The sequence below is a fragment of the Megascapheus bottae genome, chromosome 16, assembly GCF_031878675.1.
Source record: "Megascapheus bottae isolate mThoBot1 chromosome 16, mThoBot2.hap1, whole genome shotgun sequence".
In the NCBI taxonomy this organism is placed as follows: domain Eukaryota; kingdom Metazoa; phylum Chordata; class Mammalia; order Rodentia; family Geomyidae; genus Megascapheus; species Megascapheus bottae.
This window is the reverse complement of record NC_143524.1, coordinates 34,214,054-34,232,282: the sequence shown is the minus strand read 5'-3', so window position 1 is coordinate 34,232,282 and position 18,229 is coordinate 34,214,054. Positions and strand designations below refer to the sequence as shown.

The 18,229-nt window shown below is 44.9% G+C and overlaps 1 protein-coding gene across 2 annotated transcripts in view; it reads left to right on the top strand.

Annotated features, from left to right (window-relative positions):
• Insc (INSC spindle orientation adaptor protein) overlaps nt 1–18,229 on the top strand; it is a 91,685-nt gene that overhangs the window by 36,931 nt on the left and 36,525 nt on the right. For both annotated transcript variants that reach the window (XM_090348950.1, XM_090348949.1), the window contains exon 6: nt 6,642–6,767. In XM_090348950.1, coding sequence (XP_090205076.1) covers nt 6,642–6,767 — 126 coding nt within the window. The remainder of the gene's footprint in view (nt 1–6,641; nt 6,768–18,229) is intronic.

Sequence of the window (18,229 nt, the reverse complement as noted above, 5' to 3'; positions counted from 1 at the left end):
ATTGATAGCCCTAGAACTGTTTCACTCTTCCTTTTCATTTTAAAAATTGTTTACTTTAACTGTCATTCATTAGTTTTGAAATAGCATACATGGGTAGCAGCATGGGGCCTAAAGGTGTTTTAGGTTTTAGAAAGAACGGGCCATAGAGTTTCCTGGGAAAGAGACTTTGCTGTGCCTAGGCTCTGAATGGATGTTCTGTTTCAGAGCCTGCACACTCAAAGCCTATGTGTGGCTTGAATGTCAACAGCTCCTCCTTACTTCTTTTTTCAGAAAAGCAAAGAGAGGACATACATGGGGTATGAGCCAAAGATGGTGTCTAGCCTCCTGTAGAGTTAATTTTTCTTGAAGAACTGGAACTCACCTCTGGTTAGATATTGGACACAAACACTTCCAGTGGTAGAAAGTTGGGGACAAAGACCTGGGTGGCATCGGTGGTAGCACTTGCATAGTATTGCCATTAGCACAGCCCAGGAAGCTGGCCAGGCCTCCGCTGCATTAGCTCTCCTTTGGTGGACGATACAGTATTTTACAGGCTTTCCAAATCTACCATGCTAAACTACAGCCTGATATTTTTTTAAATTTTTTTTTACATGTGCATGTGTGCGCGCGTGCATGCGTGCCATTCCTGGGGTTTGAACTTAAGGTTTGGATACTGTTCATGATTTTTTTCCCCTTTTAACTAAAGGCTAGCACTGTACCACAGCTCCACTTCCTCCTGCTTTTATGTTGGTAATTGAAGATAAAAGTCTCTTAGACTTTCCGGTCCCAGGCTGACTTTAAATCTTGATCATCAGATCTCAGTCTCCTAGGTAGCTAGGATTACGGGTGTGAGCCTATGGCGCCCAGTAAATGTTTTTATTTATTTATTTTGCCAGTTCTGGGAATTGAACTCAGGGCCTGAACACTGTCCTTGGCTTTCCTCAAGGCTAGAGCTCTACCAGTTGAGCCACAGCACCACTTCCAGCTTTTTTCTGTGTATGTGGTACCAATGAATTGAACCCTGGTCTTTGTGCATGCTAGGCAAGCACACTACCACTAGGACAAACACTTGGCCCCATATTTTTAAACAGAAGTCTGAGGTGAGTTATCTCCTACATTTAGTTGTCACTTTTTTCATTTCTTTTTACAGGCTTCTTATCTATTCTACCCCTTCTCAGTGACTCAGATATCCCCAATGTGTGCAATTCTAGCCCTGAACAAGAGCCATTTTTAGTACTCAGATTTTTAATGAAGCCTAGGCCTGGCAGTACCTGCCTATAACTCCATCTAAGTAGGAGACAGAGGTAGGAGGCTGAGGTCCAGGCCAGCCTGGGCAAAATCAACAAGATCCTAGCCAAAAAGCAACTACAAGAAAAAGAATTGCTAGTGGACACTTAGCACAGGGCCTGATTAGCAAATGCAAAAAGCTGAGTTCAAAACCCTATTACCTTGAAAACAAACAAGTCCAACAGCAGTTTCCAAAGATCCTTTGAGTGTTACATGGGCCATGCCCCACCAAAGCCTGACTAAGGGAAAATAAGTCCTGTCAGAGTTGAATAATAATACTTATAACTATATGCTGATTATTTCCCAAACAACAGGCTCTGTGTTGGCACCTTTTTTTCTTTCTTTTAGTTATGCAGAGGATTGAATCCAGGGTCTTCCATGTGCTAGACAGGTCCTCTCTCATTGAGTTATATCCCCAATCCTTGTACTGGTACTGTTTGCTTAGTTATGGTATCTTGTTGTGAGATGGATATTAATGACCTTGTTGTACAGATAAAGTCTCCAGGACTCACAGTGGTTGAATATCTTATGTTGGAGACACTTGAAACCAGATTTGCCTCAGCAGCCAATACTCTCTGCATTTCACCAGCTCAATTGGTTAAAATTTGGAGTCCTCCCTTTTCCATGCAAACCCCTACATAGTCCAACAACTCTGCTTCTGTCTTAATCAAGATTCCCTCTTTCTTGACTTCTGGTTCACTGCAGAGTGATTGATCTACCTACTCCAGGTGGGAGGCTAGCAAAGGCTAGGGCCGAGTGATATTGGTAGGAGTAGGGAGAGATAGGGGAGCTTGAGACTTCTAAAGGTGGGAGTGGTGCACTTTGATGAGGGTGGTAATGATACACTGACAGTAAGAGTAGAAAGAAACCGCAGTACTCTTGGGATGCTTAACTAAGTGCAAGATGACCTTCTAAAGGATTTATACATAATTTGTTTAAACCTCCTAGTCATTCTGTATAGTAGAGACCACTTGCCCCTGCATTGTGAGCTCCAAATTAAGGAGAAAATCCTCCTTCATCTGGTTCCAGGGAGCTAAGACAGAGCGATCACACAGCTAGTAAATGACAGCTAGTAGATGGATCTAGCTACATGACAGTAAATGTGGTGATTTGGTTTGCTGTTCTAAACTGCCCTTCTGTAGTCCTTCCCTTCCCCCTCACCTTCCTTCCTTCTCACCCTCTTCTTCACTTTGCTCTCCTTCCACATGCCTTCCATGTGTGTGCAAGCCCTGCTACCTTTTCCATTCAGTAGCTCATCCAGCAGTGTTTACATGTGAGATGATGAGAATTCTCATCTGTAAGGTTAGATATCAGCTGAGCACCAGTGGCTCATGTCTGTAATCCTAGCTACTCAGGAAGAGGAGATAGGAGGATTTTAGTTCAAATCCAGGTTGGGCACACAAATCTGAGATTCTTTTTTATTTAGAAATAACGTGCAAATTGCATTTTATTGGAAATACTGAAAAATAAAATGTGCTTTTTCTTTTTTTATGTATTTTATTGTAATTAATAGAAGGGTTACATAATATTCACCACATAGAAGATGCATTACTTCACATACATTGATACCCTTTCTCATGTCTTGGTCCCCATTTCCCTCCCTCCACCCCCACCCCTCATCTTGTTTTCCTCCCTTCCCTATCTGACTTCAAATAACCAGATACACATATGTACAATATATCAGATAATCAGGTGAAATACTGTAACACTCCGAGATAACCAAGGGACAGCAAAAGAGATGAGAGATAACGTACTACATTAAGGACAACAATCACTCATATGGCTTTTGTTTCTATATCCTGGAGGTCCTTTCATTTTGCATCATACTACATGGCCTTATGGATCTAGGTTTTGTTCTATTGTAAATCTCTGCTAGGAAAGCCCAAGGTTTCTATTGATTATGTCAAATGAGGGAAACCATTGAGCCTATGTTCCTTTGAGTCTGGCTTACTTCACTTAATATGATTTTTTCTAAGTCAAATCAGAGAGATTCTTATCACCAATTAACCACCAAAGACTGGGAAGTGGGGATGTAGTTGAAGTGGCAGAGCAGCAGCCTTGAGTGAAAAAGCTAAGGGATGCCATGAGGCCCTGAGTTCAAGCTCTCCTCCACACAAGAGGGCACATATGTTCAGAAAGAAGATAAGTACCTTGTTCACAAATATGTATAGTGATACAGAGCTAGATTTTTAACCAAATGCACTCATTTTAGTCTCCTTGAGGTAGAGCAGACAGGGGTGAAGCAGAGTAAAGAGTCAGTGGTGGCTCCCATCTTTCCAACATGGAAGGATGCAAAATAAATTCTTTCAGCTGAATCTATGTGGGGCTTTCCAGCGTGGGAATGCTGAAGGTGCTGGGATCCTCAACATTCCCTGCCAGCCTCCACACCTCAGATGTTCAGTAAATGTGCCCAGCATTGTCTGTGGCTCCTTCCCATAGACTTCCTCATCCATGTCTTTGAGGCCCACTGTGGTCTTTTATTGGGCTCTGCATCTATCTGAGCTGTCCCCAGAAAAGAACTTGGCAGTCTATCTGAGGTCTGATTTCCTAATCTCTTGGGATTCTCTGAAGACCAAGCGATGAGCCCAGTCTTCCCTATAATGATGTGACAAACTCCATCCCTTCCCTAGAGCAGAGCACACAAAACTCCCCTGTGATGTTTAATTGCCTTCAGTTCCTCTGTTATTCCTCCCACCACCAGCCTACACACCCGCAGTGGCCTCTGCCAGCGTTATGACAGCTCATCCCAATCCTCTCTGAATAATTCATGCTGTTATATGGCTGGGCGTGGAGCCCAGAGCTTTCTATAAAATTAAACAAGCTCCAGCCAACAGTGTGATCTGCTAACTCAAGCAGTCCCGTTTTACTCCTGGATGAGCACTACTCTCCTATCCTGAATGGAGGCTTTAGCGAGGTCCATGAGATGATCCATCAAAATTTCTCCAGGTCCTCCTTCCTCATCTCCTAGACCTTGGTACAACTGTCATGTGGGTATAAAGTAAGCTTCCAACCAAGAGGCCTTTTGTAGTCTGAACTTCAAACTAATGTCCAGAAAGGGAACATCAAGTCCTCTGACACATATTAACTCAGTTGCTCCCCCTACTGCTCACACATGGCTTACTACTCAGCTGTCATGGCCAAAGCTAGGATCAGCTGAGCTGGGATTTTGGAGAAAATTCTCCTTAATCTGGTTCCAGGAGTTTCCTCTTTCCTCTCCAAGTAACTAAAAAATGCTAGGAAGGACATTTTTCATAGGTTTGGGAGAGATGTAATGAGAATGCAAGCAAATCCATGCAGAGGCTTAAATATAGTTGTGCTGGGCTCAATGCCTTCTGCGCCAAACTAAGGCTGCCACATTCCTCCTGGTTTTGGCCTCATTTTCTTTGGCATCATATTATCATGACCTGCTCCAGAATTAAGTATTTTCTATCAATCATCTATCTACTGAAATAATATTTACACAATTGAGACGATTAAATACATATAAATATGCATTCCTATGTAATACCTATTTGTGTACATACATTTACATCTGGAGTGGTCTATTAGTGACCCAACAGGGATTGTTGAAGAAAGCTTGGGTCCACTGTTTGTCATTTGGGGATTTTTTTTCTCACTTTAAAAAGTAACTTGGTTTTGCTTCATTGACTCTTTGAGTAGTCTTTATATAAAACATATAAAGATGTCCCATGAGAAACCAGAAAGGCAGGCGTGTAAAGGATTATGGGATAAGGAATCAGAAGAGTAGACATCTTGTCTCATGCCTGCCTTATTTTTATTAGAATAATGATGTACATTTAAAGTCAGAGTGCTTCTGTCCTGACCCTTTTACAAATCCTATCCCGACTGAGTGACTCCTGAACTCTGTCTTCTTAGCCCTTCCTCGATTCATTGAACCTCTGTCCAGCTTTGAAATGCTTTTAGAATTGCCTTTCCTCCCTGCCAGGCCACAAAGTTAGTATGAGTGGGACAATCTTGCTCAGTGTTCAATAGAGTGTTTAGCATCTAATAAGCTGTTACTATCTTTTGGATGCATGAATTGTCTTACCAGCCCTAAGGTATATATATATATTCCTGTCCTAGCAAGTCAACGACTCCAGAAGGAAATAGAGATGACAAAGTTTGTGATTGGTCAACTGATTACAACTGTCAGATTTTATCAACTCTCCATCACTGTACACCTTTATCTTAGTCTCTGTAGTGAGCAGTGGCAAAATTGTCAGAGTTAAAAGAGCTCATAAGCCTATCTTTATCAAATGGACAGGAAGGAAGATCCAGGATTGAGTTATTTCAATGTGCCTGCCATGGCTAGAGTGATCATTGCTTTTTCTGCCTGTTCATTCCTTTCTGCCATCTACTGCTTCACACTTACCGTATGGAACAGGGCTTGGAACACAGTAGGTACTCTATAGATTTTTGATGGCCAGACTTCCTCCAAAACCTGCCAGTGCACTTTGCTAAATCAATCTTATATTTTATATTCATTTGGGGGAGCTGGAGCAAAGCGCTTAGTTAGACCCAGGAGTGATGAGGTTCAAGGGAGTGTCCTGAGGGCTCAGATCAGTTACTTATTTGTTTCTGCAACTCCTAGGCCTCTTCTAGTCCTTGAGAACATAAAGAGGGAGGAACAAAGACAGATGAGGGCATCCGGGTGCCAGGCCACTATACCAGAGATGGGCTGACTTAGGGGTGCCAATGCTTTGCTGGATACTAGGCTGACTCTCCTCTGCTCTGGTGCTCTTAGGATCAAGGGTCTCCAGAGACATCTGCAGACAAAGTGTGATCAGCTGGCAAGGCAGCATGACAATGAACGTTTTATGCCCAGACATTTGCCTGGAGGTGCCCACAATATTGGGCAATCTCCAGGAGATGTAAAAAAGGACATACTCCTAGGCGAGCAGTAGATGATTGTGACTAAAGGATTTTTTTTCTTTTATGAATAGGAGAACAAAGATTGTGAATAAAGATGCTATGGACTTAGCATGGATTACTGAAATTCTATGCTTTCCATTTGGGTGGAAATGCGTTATAACAATAATAGACACAAAACTCCATTTCTGTCCACCTTTCACTGTAGTCAGAAGGATCTGAGGAGTACATATTTCTAGGATACATTTCTGATGACTTCAGTTCAATCCCCAAGAGCTTCTCAGTGGGTATTGCAGGGTATTGGGGAAAGTGTTAAATGGTGTTGATCCTTGGCTCTAGAAAAACTCCCACCCCAGCTTCTTTCCCCAGTTCCAGAACCATTTGAGGAACCCCATGCCCAACTTGCCAAACAAGAGCCAGCCCTTCACTGTGCATGTGTGTGAGTGATACATACGTGCTGGGTAAAAGACCAAAAGGCTCATGTGACATTTTCTTCTTCCTGGCAGGAAGGTGGGGTTGTAGCACTCTTCAAGGTCTGCCGACAGGACAATTTCCGGTCCTTGTACCCTCAGGCCCTCCGCACGCTGGCCTCCATCTGCTGCGTGGAAGAGGGTGTACACCAGCTGGAGAAAGTAAGAATGGCTAGCTGGGGTGGGGCCGGGGTTCTTGATTCTCCCGAGCCCTGCCTTTTCTCAGGAACCACTCAGATGAAACTGTTGGGGGACACTATGATGTTTAATATGGAGGGAAAGGGGAGAAGACATTTAACACTTCATAGGTGGCTGAAAGTGGATGGGACCAGCGGGAGGCAGGTGAGTGGTATAGAGGTTTGGAGGGGCTGGCTCTTCACGCACAGCAGGACCACAGCCAGATGAAAGGGATCTAGGCCCTGGGTACTGCTTTAGGCCTTAGCCAGCTTTCTCCTGCTGTACGTAGTGAAATACCTGAGCAACTCAGTGTAAAGATGGGAAGATGTATTTGGGCTCATGGTTTCAAAGGTTTTAGTTCAAGGTTGGCTGTGGTGAGGTAGAACATCATGATGGTAGAAACGTGTGGTAGAGGAGATCTCTCAACTCAGGATAAACAGGAACCAAAGAGAAAAATAGAGGAAGTGGGGAAGGGAAGGGGAAAGAGAGAAAGAAAAAGCCAGAGGGAGAAAAAGAGAGCAAGAACAAAAGAGAGAGAGAGAGAGAGAGAGAGAGAGAGAGAGAGAGAGAGAGAGAGAGAGAGAGAGAGAGCAACAAGTAATCTAAACTTTAGCCTATTGGCCCACATTCAGGATTCAGGGTAGGTCTTCCCTCCTCAGTTGCTGTCAATATGCCAGAAATATGCTTTACTAATGTCATAGGTTTCTCTCAATCCAATCAAGTTGTCAGTCAAGGTAAGCTATCATAGGTACCTAGACAAGCAAGTGAGGCTCCTTTCCACAGAGGACTGTAAGGCTTGGATAGGGGTCAATGTAACACAGGGCAGGAGATGGTCATAGAAGGAATATGGTTCTCTGTAGGGCCAAAGAGACCTCTGCTGGCTGAGTGGATCTGGGTCAGCAGATAGGCCCTCAGAGAGGATTCTTCTAGTCAGGAAGATTCTGTAGGCTGGCTAATGTTGGGGACTTTTTGCCAACAGAATTTGAAGATACTAAATGCTTTTATGAAGGAGAAGTGAAGGGCCCAAAATATCTCAGGACAGTTGTGAGGCTGCAAGATTCAGGGCAGGTGCTCTGCATGTGTTCCTGTGGTTAGGTCAAAATGGATAGAGTGTGAGCAGCTTTTGCTTTGTGTGCAAAATAATTCCCTCTCTTCTCCCATAAATCTTCTTTCTTAGATACTGGGCAAATGGCCAAACGAGTTGTGTTTCTCATCTAATTTCATGTCTGGTTGGCAGGGAGGATGGGAAGGAAAAGTAGAAGGGATTGGCACCGCCAGACCTCCAAAAGCAGTGGGTTGCTTAGCTTTGATAAGTCTGCAGGACAGCACGTTTTTCATAGTATGGAAGAAAAGCTGCAAAGATGTCTTGTTCAGAGCTGAAACCTATGCAGCTGGGAGGTCTGGAGGCAATTCTTCATCCATAGGATGCTTGCTCGAATCTAGGAGGTTTCAGTAACCAAGCTGGTCTAGCCAGGGGTGTCACATCCCACTTGCTGAAGGAAAGAAGGGATGAAACTAAAGGACCTGGGAGGAGGCTTATTCTGTGCTGGGTGCTAGGCTGATACCTTACACACCTCACCAGGAACACCAGGAACCAGAGCCTTGTGAAGTAAGCACTATTAGCATCTCTATCTTAAAGACGAGGAAGTGGTATCTCATGTCATTTGTCTAAAATCACATAACTAATAAGTAAGGGAGGCAGATTGGAGCCTTGTGTGCCTGAGTTTGCCACCCAGAACTGTGTTCTCTTTGCCTTCCTAGTTTAACAGACAATATTCTGAGAGCATCAGAAAGTCCCCAAGGCTTAAATCCCAGTCACCTTACTGCTCTGGCCTGTGTCCTAGCCCATTCCCAGTGGCAGGGGCCTCCTATTCCTCCATGTCAGAGACACACCTGAGACAGTGCGTCTGGGCCAAGCTCTGAGTGAGCTGATCCTTACTTAAGAGACCATTTAGGTTAGAAGCTTCCACAGCAGCTGCAGAGCTTGCAAAGTGGCTCCATATGGATTCGAATTTCATTTGATGCTTGCCTCACATTTAAAGCATCCAGTGTGCACAGGAAGACACAGAGGCCCAGGCAGATGAGATGACATCTTGCCCCAAATCACACTGTACAACTTGTTTGAACAACAAGTATTTGTTGAGGATCTACAATTGTTTTGGTGCCAGCAATACAGCAGTTTACAACAGATTAAGCTTCTGGTACCCACAGGGGTAATGTTCTAGTTCAGTAAGAAGTGCTTGGTCTGTGATCCAAATTCAGCCTTTTCTCTGTCTGTGTGCACGCATGGGCTTGGAGTTTGGATGCTGTCTCTGAGTTCTTTTGCTCAAGGCCAGTGCTCTACCACTTGAGCCACAGATCCACTTCCAGCATTCGTAGTTAACTGGAGATAAGAGTCTCCAGGATTTTCCTTCCTGTGCTGGCTTTGAACTGAAATGCTTAGATCTCATCCTCCTGAGTAGCTAGGATTATAAATGTGAGTTACTGGTACCAGGCTATTGTCTGTTTGAATAGGATCCAGAAGCTAGGAACATGGCATTTCTCCTTACTTTTAAATAGTTGAAAAAACTCAGGAGAACCTTTCATGTCACATGAAAAAGTATGTAAAATTCAACTTGTAGTCTATCCAATTTGTGTTATGTTTTTTTTGTGTCCATATGCATGTGTGTGGGACTATGATTTGAACTCAGAGCCTTGTGATTACTAAACAGTGCTTGACCACTTGCACCGTGCATACCCAGACCTTTTGGTTTTAGTTGGTTTTCAGGTAAGGTCTTACCTCTTTTGCCTGGGGCTAGCATTGTACCTTGATGCTTCCCATGTAGCAGGCAGGAACTATAACCATGAACCACTGTGTCTGACTTATTGGTTGAGATGGAGTCTAGCCAACTTTTTATTTAGGTTGGACTCCCAATTTCTACCTCCCCAGTATCTGCAATTATAATTGTGAGATGGTCCATCAACTTCCTTGAGCACAGCCATGCTCACTTGCTTATGGCTGCCAAGGCTCTGTGTGTGTGCGTGAGTGCGTGTGTGCATGTTTCCATCTGTGCCTTGTGCAGTATCTGCTGGCACCTACAACAACAGAGCGGAGTCACTGCAGCAGAGACGTTGGGGTCTGCCAAACCAAGAACATTTGCTCTCTTGCCATCCACAGCAAACATTTACCAAGCCTTGTGCTGGCAGGTGATGGGCTGCCGTGCCAATGGTGATGAAGATGACAGCACGCATGCAGTCCTTGAAGCAAGTGTTTTGCTTCCTCTTACTAAATCCCTGCCATAACCACATCCTTTGGGGGCTGCCATTGTCCTCACTGCTTAGAGAAGAAGGAAAGGAAACTCAAATGAGGCAACTCACTTGACAGCATATAGTTGCTCAGTGCCTGGGTAGTAATTGAATCCCAGCTCTGCTGGGCCAGAGCCAGCCTGGGCTGTTAACCATTATGCAAAGCCTGCTATGACAGTGCCAAAGTCTGCATTCTTTCCTATCATACTATGTTGTTGACAAAGTTGTAGAGATACCCATAAGGCCTTCGACCAGATCCCCTCTCTGGGTCCTGCCCACACCTTCCATCCCCTGTGATCAGTACCTCTCAGTCCTGGCCTCTGAGGCTCCCATAAGGTCTGCAGTACAGTGTTTGGGCTGAAAGATGAAGAAGCCGGTGACAAGCAGCACTGTGGAAGCTACAGCCTGGCAGGTATGTGGAGAAGGGTGTGCTGGGGCATGCACCAGTCACAGTAGATACTGTCATAGTTCCACCCTTCCCCTCTGGACTTACTGGTCTGTTGATAAAGACCAGTAAGTTCACTTGCTTGTTTCTTATTAGAAACATGGTAGACTTAGTGAAATCCATGTCTGTCATGTGGCTTTCCTGTCTATTCTCTCTAAACTTGAAGAGATGTCTGAGGTCCTGCACAGTCCCAGAGAAGTTATAGGGCCAGCGAGAATCCAAGACTCCTCCAGCCCTCGTGAATGGGAGCGAGGCCTGCGCCTTGTCAGGTGGCAGGATTGATGTGACCATACATTTAGTCATGGTCTCCTTCATTCATTCACTGGAAGTTGATTCATCTGTGTCTCTTCATTTCTTCTGGGGTCAAACACTTTGATACCCACTCGCTGAATCTCTCATGTGGTTTTTCCTTGACAAGGTCTATAGATTCATTCTTTCTTCACATGTTTCTTGAAGAGCCATCACGCCAGCACAATGACCAGGCACTCCAAGGTTTGAACCTAATTCTCTGTACCTGTGAGCTTGGAGAAATCACAAGTTACTTGGGGGTGAGGGACAGAAGCATTTTTTTTGTCTGTCATGGGGCTTGAACTCTGGCCTGGGAACTGTCCCTGAGCTCTTCAGCTCAAGACTACCTCCCTGCCCCTTGAGTCACAGCACCACTTACAGTTTTCTACTGGTTAATTGGAGATAAGAATCTCAAGGTCCCCGGGCTGGCTTTGAATCGAGGTCTTCAGATCTCAGCCTCCTAAGTAGCTAGGATTACAGACATGAGCCACCGTACCTGGCCCAGGGACATTTGTTGAGCTTCTCAGAAAGCATATTTTCTTGATCAAATGGATATAATAAAATCTATCTCACAGGACTGTTTGTGGATTATAGATCTACAATGATGTGGCATTTGACACACAGTAGGCACTGAATAACTGCTACTATCATTGCAGAGGGGATAGTGGTAATGGCTGGGTTCTGAAAGTCAGTGGTTTGGTAAGGTTATTTTCTAATGGACAGGGGGTCCTGGCCAGTTTGGAGGGGAGCTAGCCTGGTGGAAGAGGCAGAGGAGCGAGAGGCACAACACAGAGCAGCTGGATGAGGCTGGAGCTACGGTCCTCACAACCTTTCCTCCTTTGTACAGATGAGGGAAGAGTTGTCCTTCTGACCTGGAGACCACAAGGGTTAGGTTCCTGGAAACCAGGTTCTGGGTGTAAACTTGGTCTGGAAGTAGATCTGGATGCTTGCAAGGCAGGGCTGGACAAGACATGTTATAAACACACATAACCTTTTAGAAATGTACAAAGGGCCTTCCAAGCCTCCATTCTTTCTTTTTACAGCAGCCCTTTGGAAGTCTGGTTCAGGGTAGAGCTAGTGGTATGGGGGTGGGAGGTGTCCTGTGTCCATCAGAGAACAGGGGATAGAGGCCCACCTTGTCTGGGGTTACTGACATAGGAGCTGGGCCCAGAACCAAAGCTTACCTGAAAGGAAGCAGGGGGAAGTGGCATGGCCAAGGACAGGGGCCTTATTTGGCTAGTTAGCCTGTGAGGTGCTGCGTCTCTAAAAGAGCTCTGGACTTGGTGCATTGGCAAAGTCCTGGAGTTGATGATATTCTATATACTACATTTGGAAAAAGACTGAAGGAAGAGGGCCAAGGATGGAGAGTAAGGTCCAGAACCAGATTGTCAGGGGGAGCACACAGGTCTGGTCACTGATAAGGTGGGGTGGCATTACTAAGGGGAGGGCACTGTAGGGTTGGGGAGCAAGCCACTTCTCTCTAACATGTGGCTACCCTATCAGGGGTAGTGCCTGTCCTGTAGGGTTGCTGTGGTGACAGAGGAACAATGTGGTGAGTTTTCTAAGGATGGTCCCTGCATGGAGGACATACTCTGATTGTGCCTCCATCTTTTCAGGATGGATAGATTGCATTCCACCTAACGAGCCTGAGTGTAAGGGAGTATTCAGTTGCCCTGGTAGACTTCAGGCGTGGATTAAGGAAGGTTGGATGCTGGTTCAGTGAGTGGGGCTGAGGGGGCTGAGACTAGAGGTGGGCTGAGAACTGTGGCCCAGATGAAGGGGTAGGGGTCTGAGGGTGGCAGAAAGGACTATAAGAGGTTGGTTGGAGGCAGGGGAATTTAAAGTCTAATGCTCAGACAGTCCCAGATGGCTACCCAGACAGCTCTAGAAATTCTTTTTCTAGCTTTAGACCAGAGGGAAAAACTCAATTTAAAACAGTACCTTTTATCCTATCCCCTCCCTTTTGCTTTATTTGATTTTATTTCAAGTAAGGAGTTAATTTACCGTGTGCTGTAGCCAAAGGGAGAGTTCAATGAAAATCAATGGAGAAATTAAAAAATGAGCAGAAGAGAGGGGGAGGATTTCAAGTCCAAGGAGAAAAGCCTGGTGGTGAGTAACAGATGGGAGGAATTGCTAGTCCTGTCCCGGAAGTTCCCTCACCACTCACTCTCCTAGAATGACTGAGACACTGAGACCGGGAGGCCTGGTCCAGCTATCAAAACTTCAGCAGCGCTGGGCAGGAGGGAGTGGGGCCTTAAGGGAGCAATAGAAAGGCTACACCATTTGGCTGGGATTTGACAGGACTCACCACTGAGTCCTCTCATTTCTACTCCATCCCCAAACCTTTTGCCCACACTCTCTCATTCCTTCGCCTGTTTAACCCTTCCAGTCCTTCTGCAACGAAGGCAGGGCTGCTCATCACCTCCATCCCATTTTATAGATTAACTAACAGAGGCTAGAAAGGACGGACATCGGAAGCCCCAGAGTCCTCAAGGAATCCCATGCTTTTACTCCCATTCATAGGTTTTCTCCTCTCTTCCATTGGCCAAGAGGGACCATCCAGTGTCGCCCCTAGGGCAAGGGAGCCTGGATCTTGTCAGTGTCAGTTCTCATATTTAGGTGAGGTTAAGTGGGGAGAGCCACAGGATAAGTATCAAGTGAGAAAGCAGCTGATTTTGACTTGTAGCTCTTCTTTTCCTTGAAGTAACTCGCAGAGCGGAAGAAAAAATGCTCTGGATGGAAGTCTCATTTGCCATTTCACCTCTCTGGAGTTCAACCTAAGCTTCTTTTCCACCTCATACCCCTCTCGCTGGCCTTTAACTCCTCTGAGAATAGGCTGAGGATGTCTAGGGAGCCTCAGGACCCCAGGTCAGCAATCTGTCCCATTAATGGCTGACAGACAGGGAGAAATACAGACTGACAATGTCACCTTTCGTGAACTCTCACTGAGCCATCCCACAAGGAATATGGAAATATTCCCAGTTTCTCGTCTGTCTGTCTCAAGGCTAGGGGGTAAAGTGCTTATGAAAACCAGGATGTGAAAAGGCAGGAGCAAATTTTGGCACAAAGATTATAGGCCACTATTGTCTGATGGGAAGAGCGGAGCTGCATGCTTCCTGCTGAGTTTGGAGGAAGGATGGAGCTGCTAAGCAATTTGGCTAAGTACAACAGTGTTTACAAGGGCAGGCTCCATCCTCCCTGACTCTGCAGGACCCATGCTCTGTACAAGACTGCCCCCTGGTGGGCAAGAATACTAGTGACAGCCCCATCACACAGTCTAAGGCTGCCTTCTCTTAAAACTGCTGAAGCTGGTGGGCTCTGGACCAGAAGTTGGTTCCAAAGCATATCTTGGAGAGAGGAAAGAGGGGAAAGAATTTTTCAAGTTCATGGAAAGGGAACATCTTCCCACAGAGTCAGCCTTGTATAGCATGATGTAGACAGATACTACATGCAGTCTAATTTGGCCCCAACGTCCTGCCTTCTTCAGAATTTGCCCCATTCCTTCTTGGAGAAAAAACGTGGACACTCAGTTCTCACCTGATAAAATCCAAACTCTTCAACCTAGCACCTAGGTGCTTATACCATGCTTCAGGTCTGAGTTGCTGCCAAGCACCTCCACTTACCATGTGATCTTGTGCTCTTCTGAGCCCATTTTCATTGGGTGAATGTGACGATAGATTTCTGCTTGGCAGACTGAATCAGTACTCCATAGAAGTAAGTTACTTTCTTCTGGCTGTTCCACTGTGGGCCCTGTGGCCCTCTGCCTTTGCTAAGGTATCCTGACCAGAAGACATCTGCTCTCTCCTCTTCCCTGACTGCTCTGTACCTTTGGTGCTCACCCTGTATCATTCCTGGACATATTCCACAATGCCTGCTCCAGAGCTCTGCCTCATTCCTCCCCGACTCCCACTGTGAGACACTGTCTTGCTCCCATTCTAGTTGATGTTTGGTGCATGGTAGAATAAATGTCCTTTGCAACTGAGAGGGTAGAGTCTTGGAGTTGCAGGTGGCATACATACCCACAGTGCTTCTGCTGCCAGCCACAGAGCTGAGACCAGAACAGAAGATGGCCAACTCCACTCACAACAGTCTAGCAGGCCTTCACCTGCAGCTCCAGGCCCCTGTGTGAAGTAAAAGTGGTGGCAGCAGTGGGTAAAGAGAACACAAGCCTTGTGAGGTAGGCTGCATGATTTAAAAGCTTTTTGTTGAGTTTTCTCTGATCCTCCTGTGTCACTACCTAGCCACATTTTTCTCTCTCCATCTGAATCCCATATCTCTGAGTGCAAATCCTCAGATTTCAAAGCTGACTTCAAAGGCTAATGGGCCATAATAACTTGGTGGCTCAGCCTGGATAGGTGAGGTGGATAAAAGCAGCAGAGTCTGGTCTTGCCTCCTCGGTGCAGGTTGGAAGTTAGTGGAGAGGCTCTGCAGCCCTTTCTCTCTTTGCTACTGATTGTCGATAGGCCAGAGGAAGTTTCCTAATCCCAAGGAGCCTTGCTTTTTCTCACATGGTAGAAGTTCTTCTGGTATCATATGACATGTGTAAGATGGAATGTTGTAAGATGGAGTGTAGAATTCTGGTGCCTGCCTGTTCCTGATGAAGAAGACATTTATAATTTTAGAGTCTTTGAAGAGAACTGAGTACTTTTCTCCCCCTCCAAACTCATAAATGGAACCCTCTATTTGAAAGTTCTGTGTGTGGCGGTGGGAGGGTTGAGAAACTGTAGATTTGTAGAGTGAAATGTTAGTGTGTGTTTTCTGGCTGGACCCCAAATAATCTTGTGAGAACTAAAATTAAAAGTCACATGGAAACATGTCAAGGAGAAGGGAACCTGTAACCCTGGGGAAGCCGGGGTCATGCAAGGGACCAGAGAGGTAGCCCTTCTACCTATCCCTTCCTTTTGTGTTTCTAGAGGGAAGCAGAGACAGGTTTCTGGGCACAGTAAGAAGAACTAGGGTGCCAGGAGTGTGGCCTAGTGGTAAGGTGCTTGCCTTGCATGCACAAAGCTCTGGGTTTGATTCCTTAGCACCACATACACAGAAAAGGCTAGAAGTGGCACTGTGGTGCAAGTGGTAGAGTGCTAACCTTGAGAAAGCTCAAGGACAGTGCTCAGGCCCTGAGATCAAGCCCCGGGACTAACAAAAAAGAAATAAGATGTTGAAAAGACTCATGAGGATCCAGGTTTGGGGCAGGATGTGCTAGGGAAGATCCCAGGAATAGTCTGTCATGGACAGTGGCATTGGGGTAAAGAGTCAACTCTCAAATCATGGAGCAGGAATCAGCATTGCCAGTCGCTGTGGTGCATCCTCTGGTCACCCAGAGAGATAAAGACAGACAGGGAGAGGGAAAGGCTATGAGAAAAAGGACAAGATTTACAGGGAAAGAGGAATAGGTGATAGAAACACACACACACACACACACACACACACACACACACACACACACACAGATGGGAGAGAGATGAGAGACAAGAGATGAGGGAGATGAAAAAGGAGAAAGAACACATACAATTTCTAAAAGAGCATTTTAGTCTCTTGTTGGAATGCATAAAATGCAAATCAAGTTATTTGCACATTCCTAACAGCAAGACATGAAGTCACTTGCCTATGAACCTTATGGTATATTGCCACCTGTGATTATTTTCCAGATGAGATCTGACTTGGAGCACTTTTTGATATCCCTCTTGTCGATCTGTCTTCTTTCATGAAATTTCTGAGATTTTTATTCATTTTTAAATATTGGTGTTTGTCTTTGCTTTATTGATTTATAAATTTAAAATGTACTCTCAATAAAAATGCTTTGTCAAGGGCCGGGAGTTTGGCCTAGTGGTAGAGTGCTTGCCTAGCATGCACGAGGACCCTGGTTTGATTCCTTGGTACCACATACTTAGAAAAAGCCAGAAGTGGTGCTGAGCTCAAGTGGTAGAGCTCTAGCCTTGAGAAAGTCCAAGGACAGTGCTCAGGCCCTGAGCTTAAGCCCAGGACTGGCAAAACAAAACAAAACAAAAGACAAACAAAAAAAATTTAAAAAAATGCTTTGTCAAGATATATATATATATATATATATATATATAGTGACAATACATTGTCAGCCTGTGGTTTGCCTTTTTATCTCTTAATATTGTCTTTTGATAAATGGAAATTCTTAATTTTATTAAAGTCAGATGAATTGATTTTTGTCTCTTAAAGTTAGTGCTTCTTGCATCCACTTAAGATATCTTTTTATTCTCCCAAATGATAAAGTTTTACTTTTGTATTTTATTTGAGGGACATTATTGTTTTGCCTTTCACATTTGGCTTGCCAATTCATTTCAAATGAATTTATAAATGGTTTCCAGGCCCAGGTTTTTCCACCTGGGAAAGCTCAGTTGAGCTAAGGCCGTCAAAAAGACTGTCCTTACTGGGTGCTGGAAGCTCATGCCTGTAGTCCTAGAAACTGAGGAGGATGAGATCTGAGAAGCACAGCTCAAAGTCAGCCAGGGTGGTCCCATTAGAGTAATCTTCAGTTATCCACCAAAAAGCCAGAAATGGAGCTGTGGCTCGAGTGGTAGAAAGCTAACTTTGAGCAAAAAAAGTTCATAGACAGCATCCAGCTGTGAGTTAAAGCTCCAGGATTGGGACAAATATTTTAAAAAGTAAAATTACAAGTAAACCAATAATTATCCCTTTACATAAATTGAAATAATGTTTCATGTCTGTTTCTGGACTTTTAATTTTTGTTCCGTTCATTTTTATTGTCCATCCAAATCCTTCAACTTTTGTTCCTTAGGATCATAAAAGTCTTGATAATTGTTCATTTCTTTGTGGTTCTATGTGCATTTCATAATCATCTTATTAATGTCCATGAAAATACCTGCTAATGTTTAGATGAGGCTTTATTTAAATTCTCTCTCTCTCTCTCTCTCTCTCTCTCTCTCTCTCTCTCTCTCTCTCTCTCTCTCTCTCTCTCCCTCCCTCCCTCCCTCCCTCTCTCTCTCTCTCTCTCTCTCTCTCTCTCTTTCTCTCTCTCTCTCCCTCCTCTGTCTCTTAAGGTGAATTCAGGCACCCTACTGCTGAGTGATGCCTTCAACCCTTTTATGCACTGGTTCTATTTGAGATAGAGACTCACTTCTTTTTTTTTTTTTTTTTTTTTTGCCAGTCCTGGGCTTGAGCTCAGGGCCTGAGCACTGTCCTTGGACTTTCTCAAGGCCAGAGCTCTACCACTTGAGCCTCAGCACCACTTCCGGCTTTTTTCTATGTATGTGGTACCAAGGAATTGAACCCGGGTCTTCATGCATGCTAGGCAAGCACTTTAACCACTAGGCCAAACTCCTGGCCCCTAGAGACTCACTTCTGTGTGAGACCACTGGACTGGTCTGTGATCTGTCTGCTTTAGTTTTCTTGTCATTGCTGGGATGACAGGCACATGCCATTGAGATAGAGTCATGGG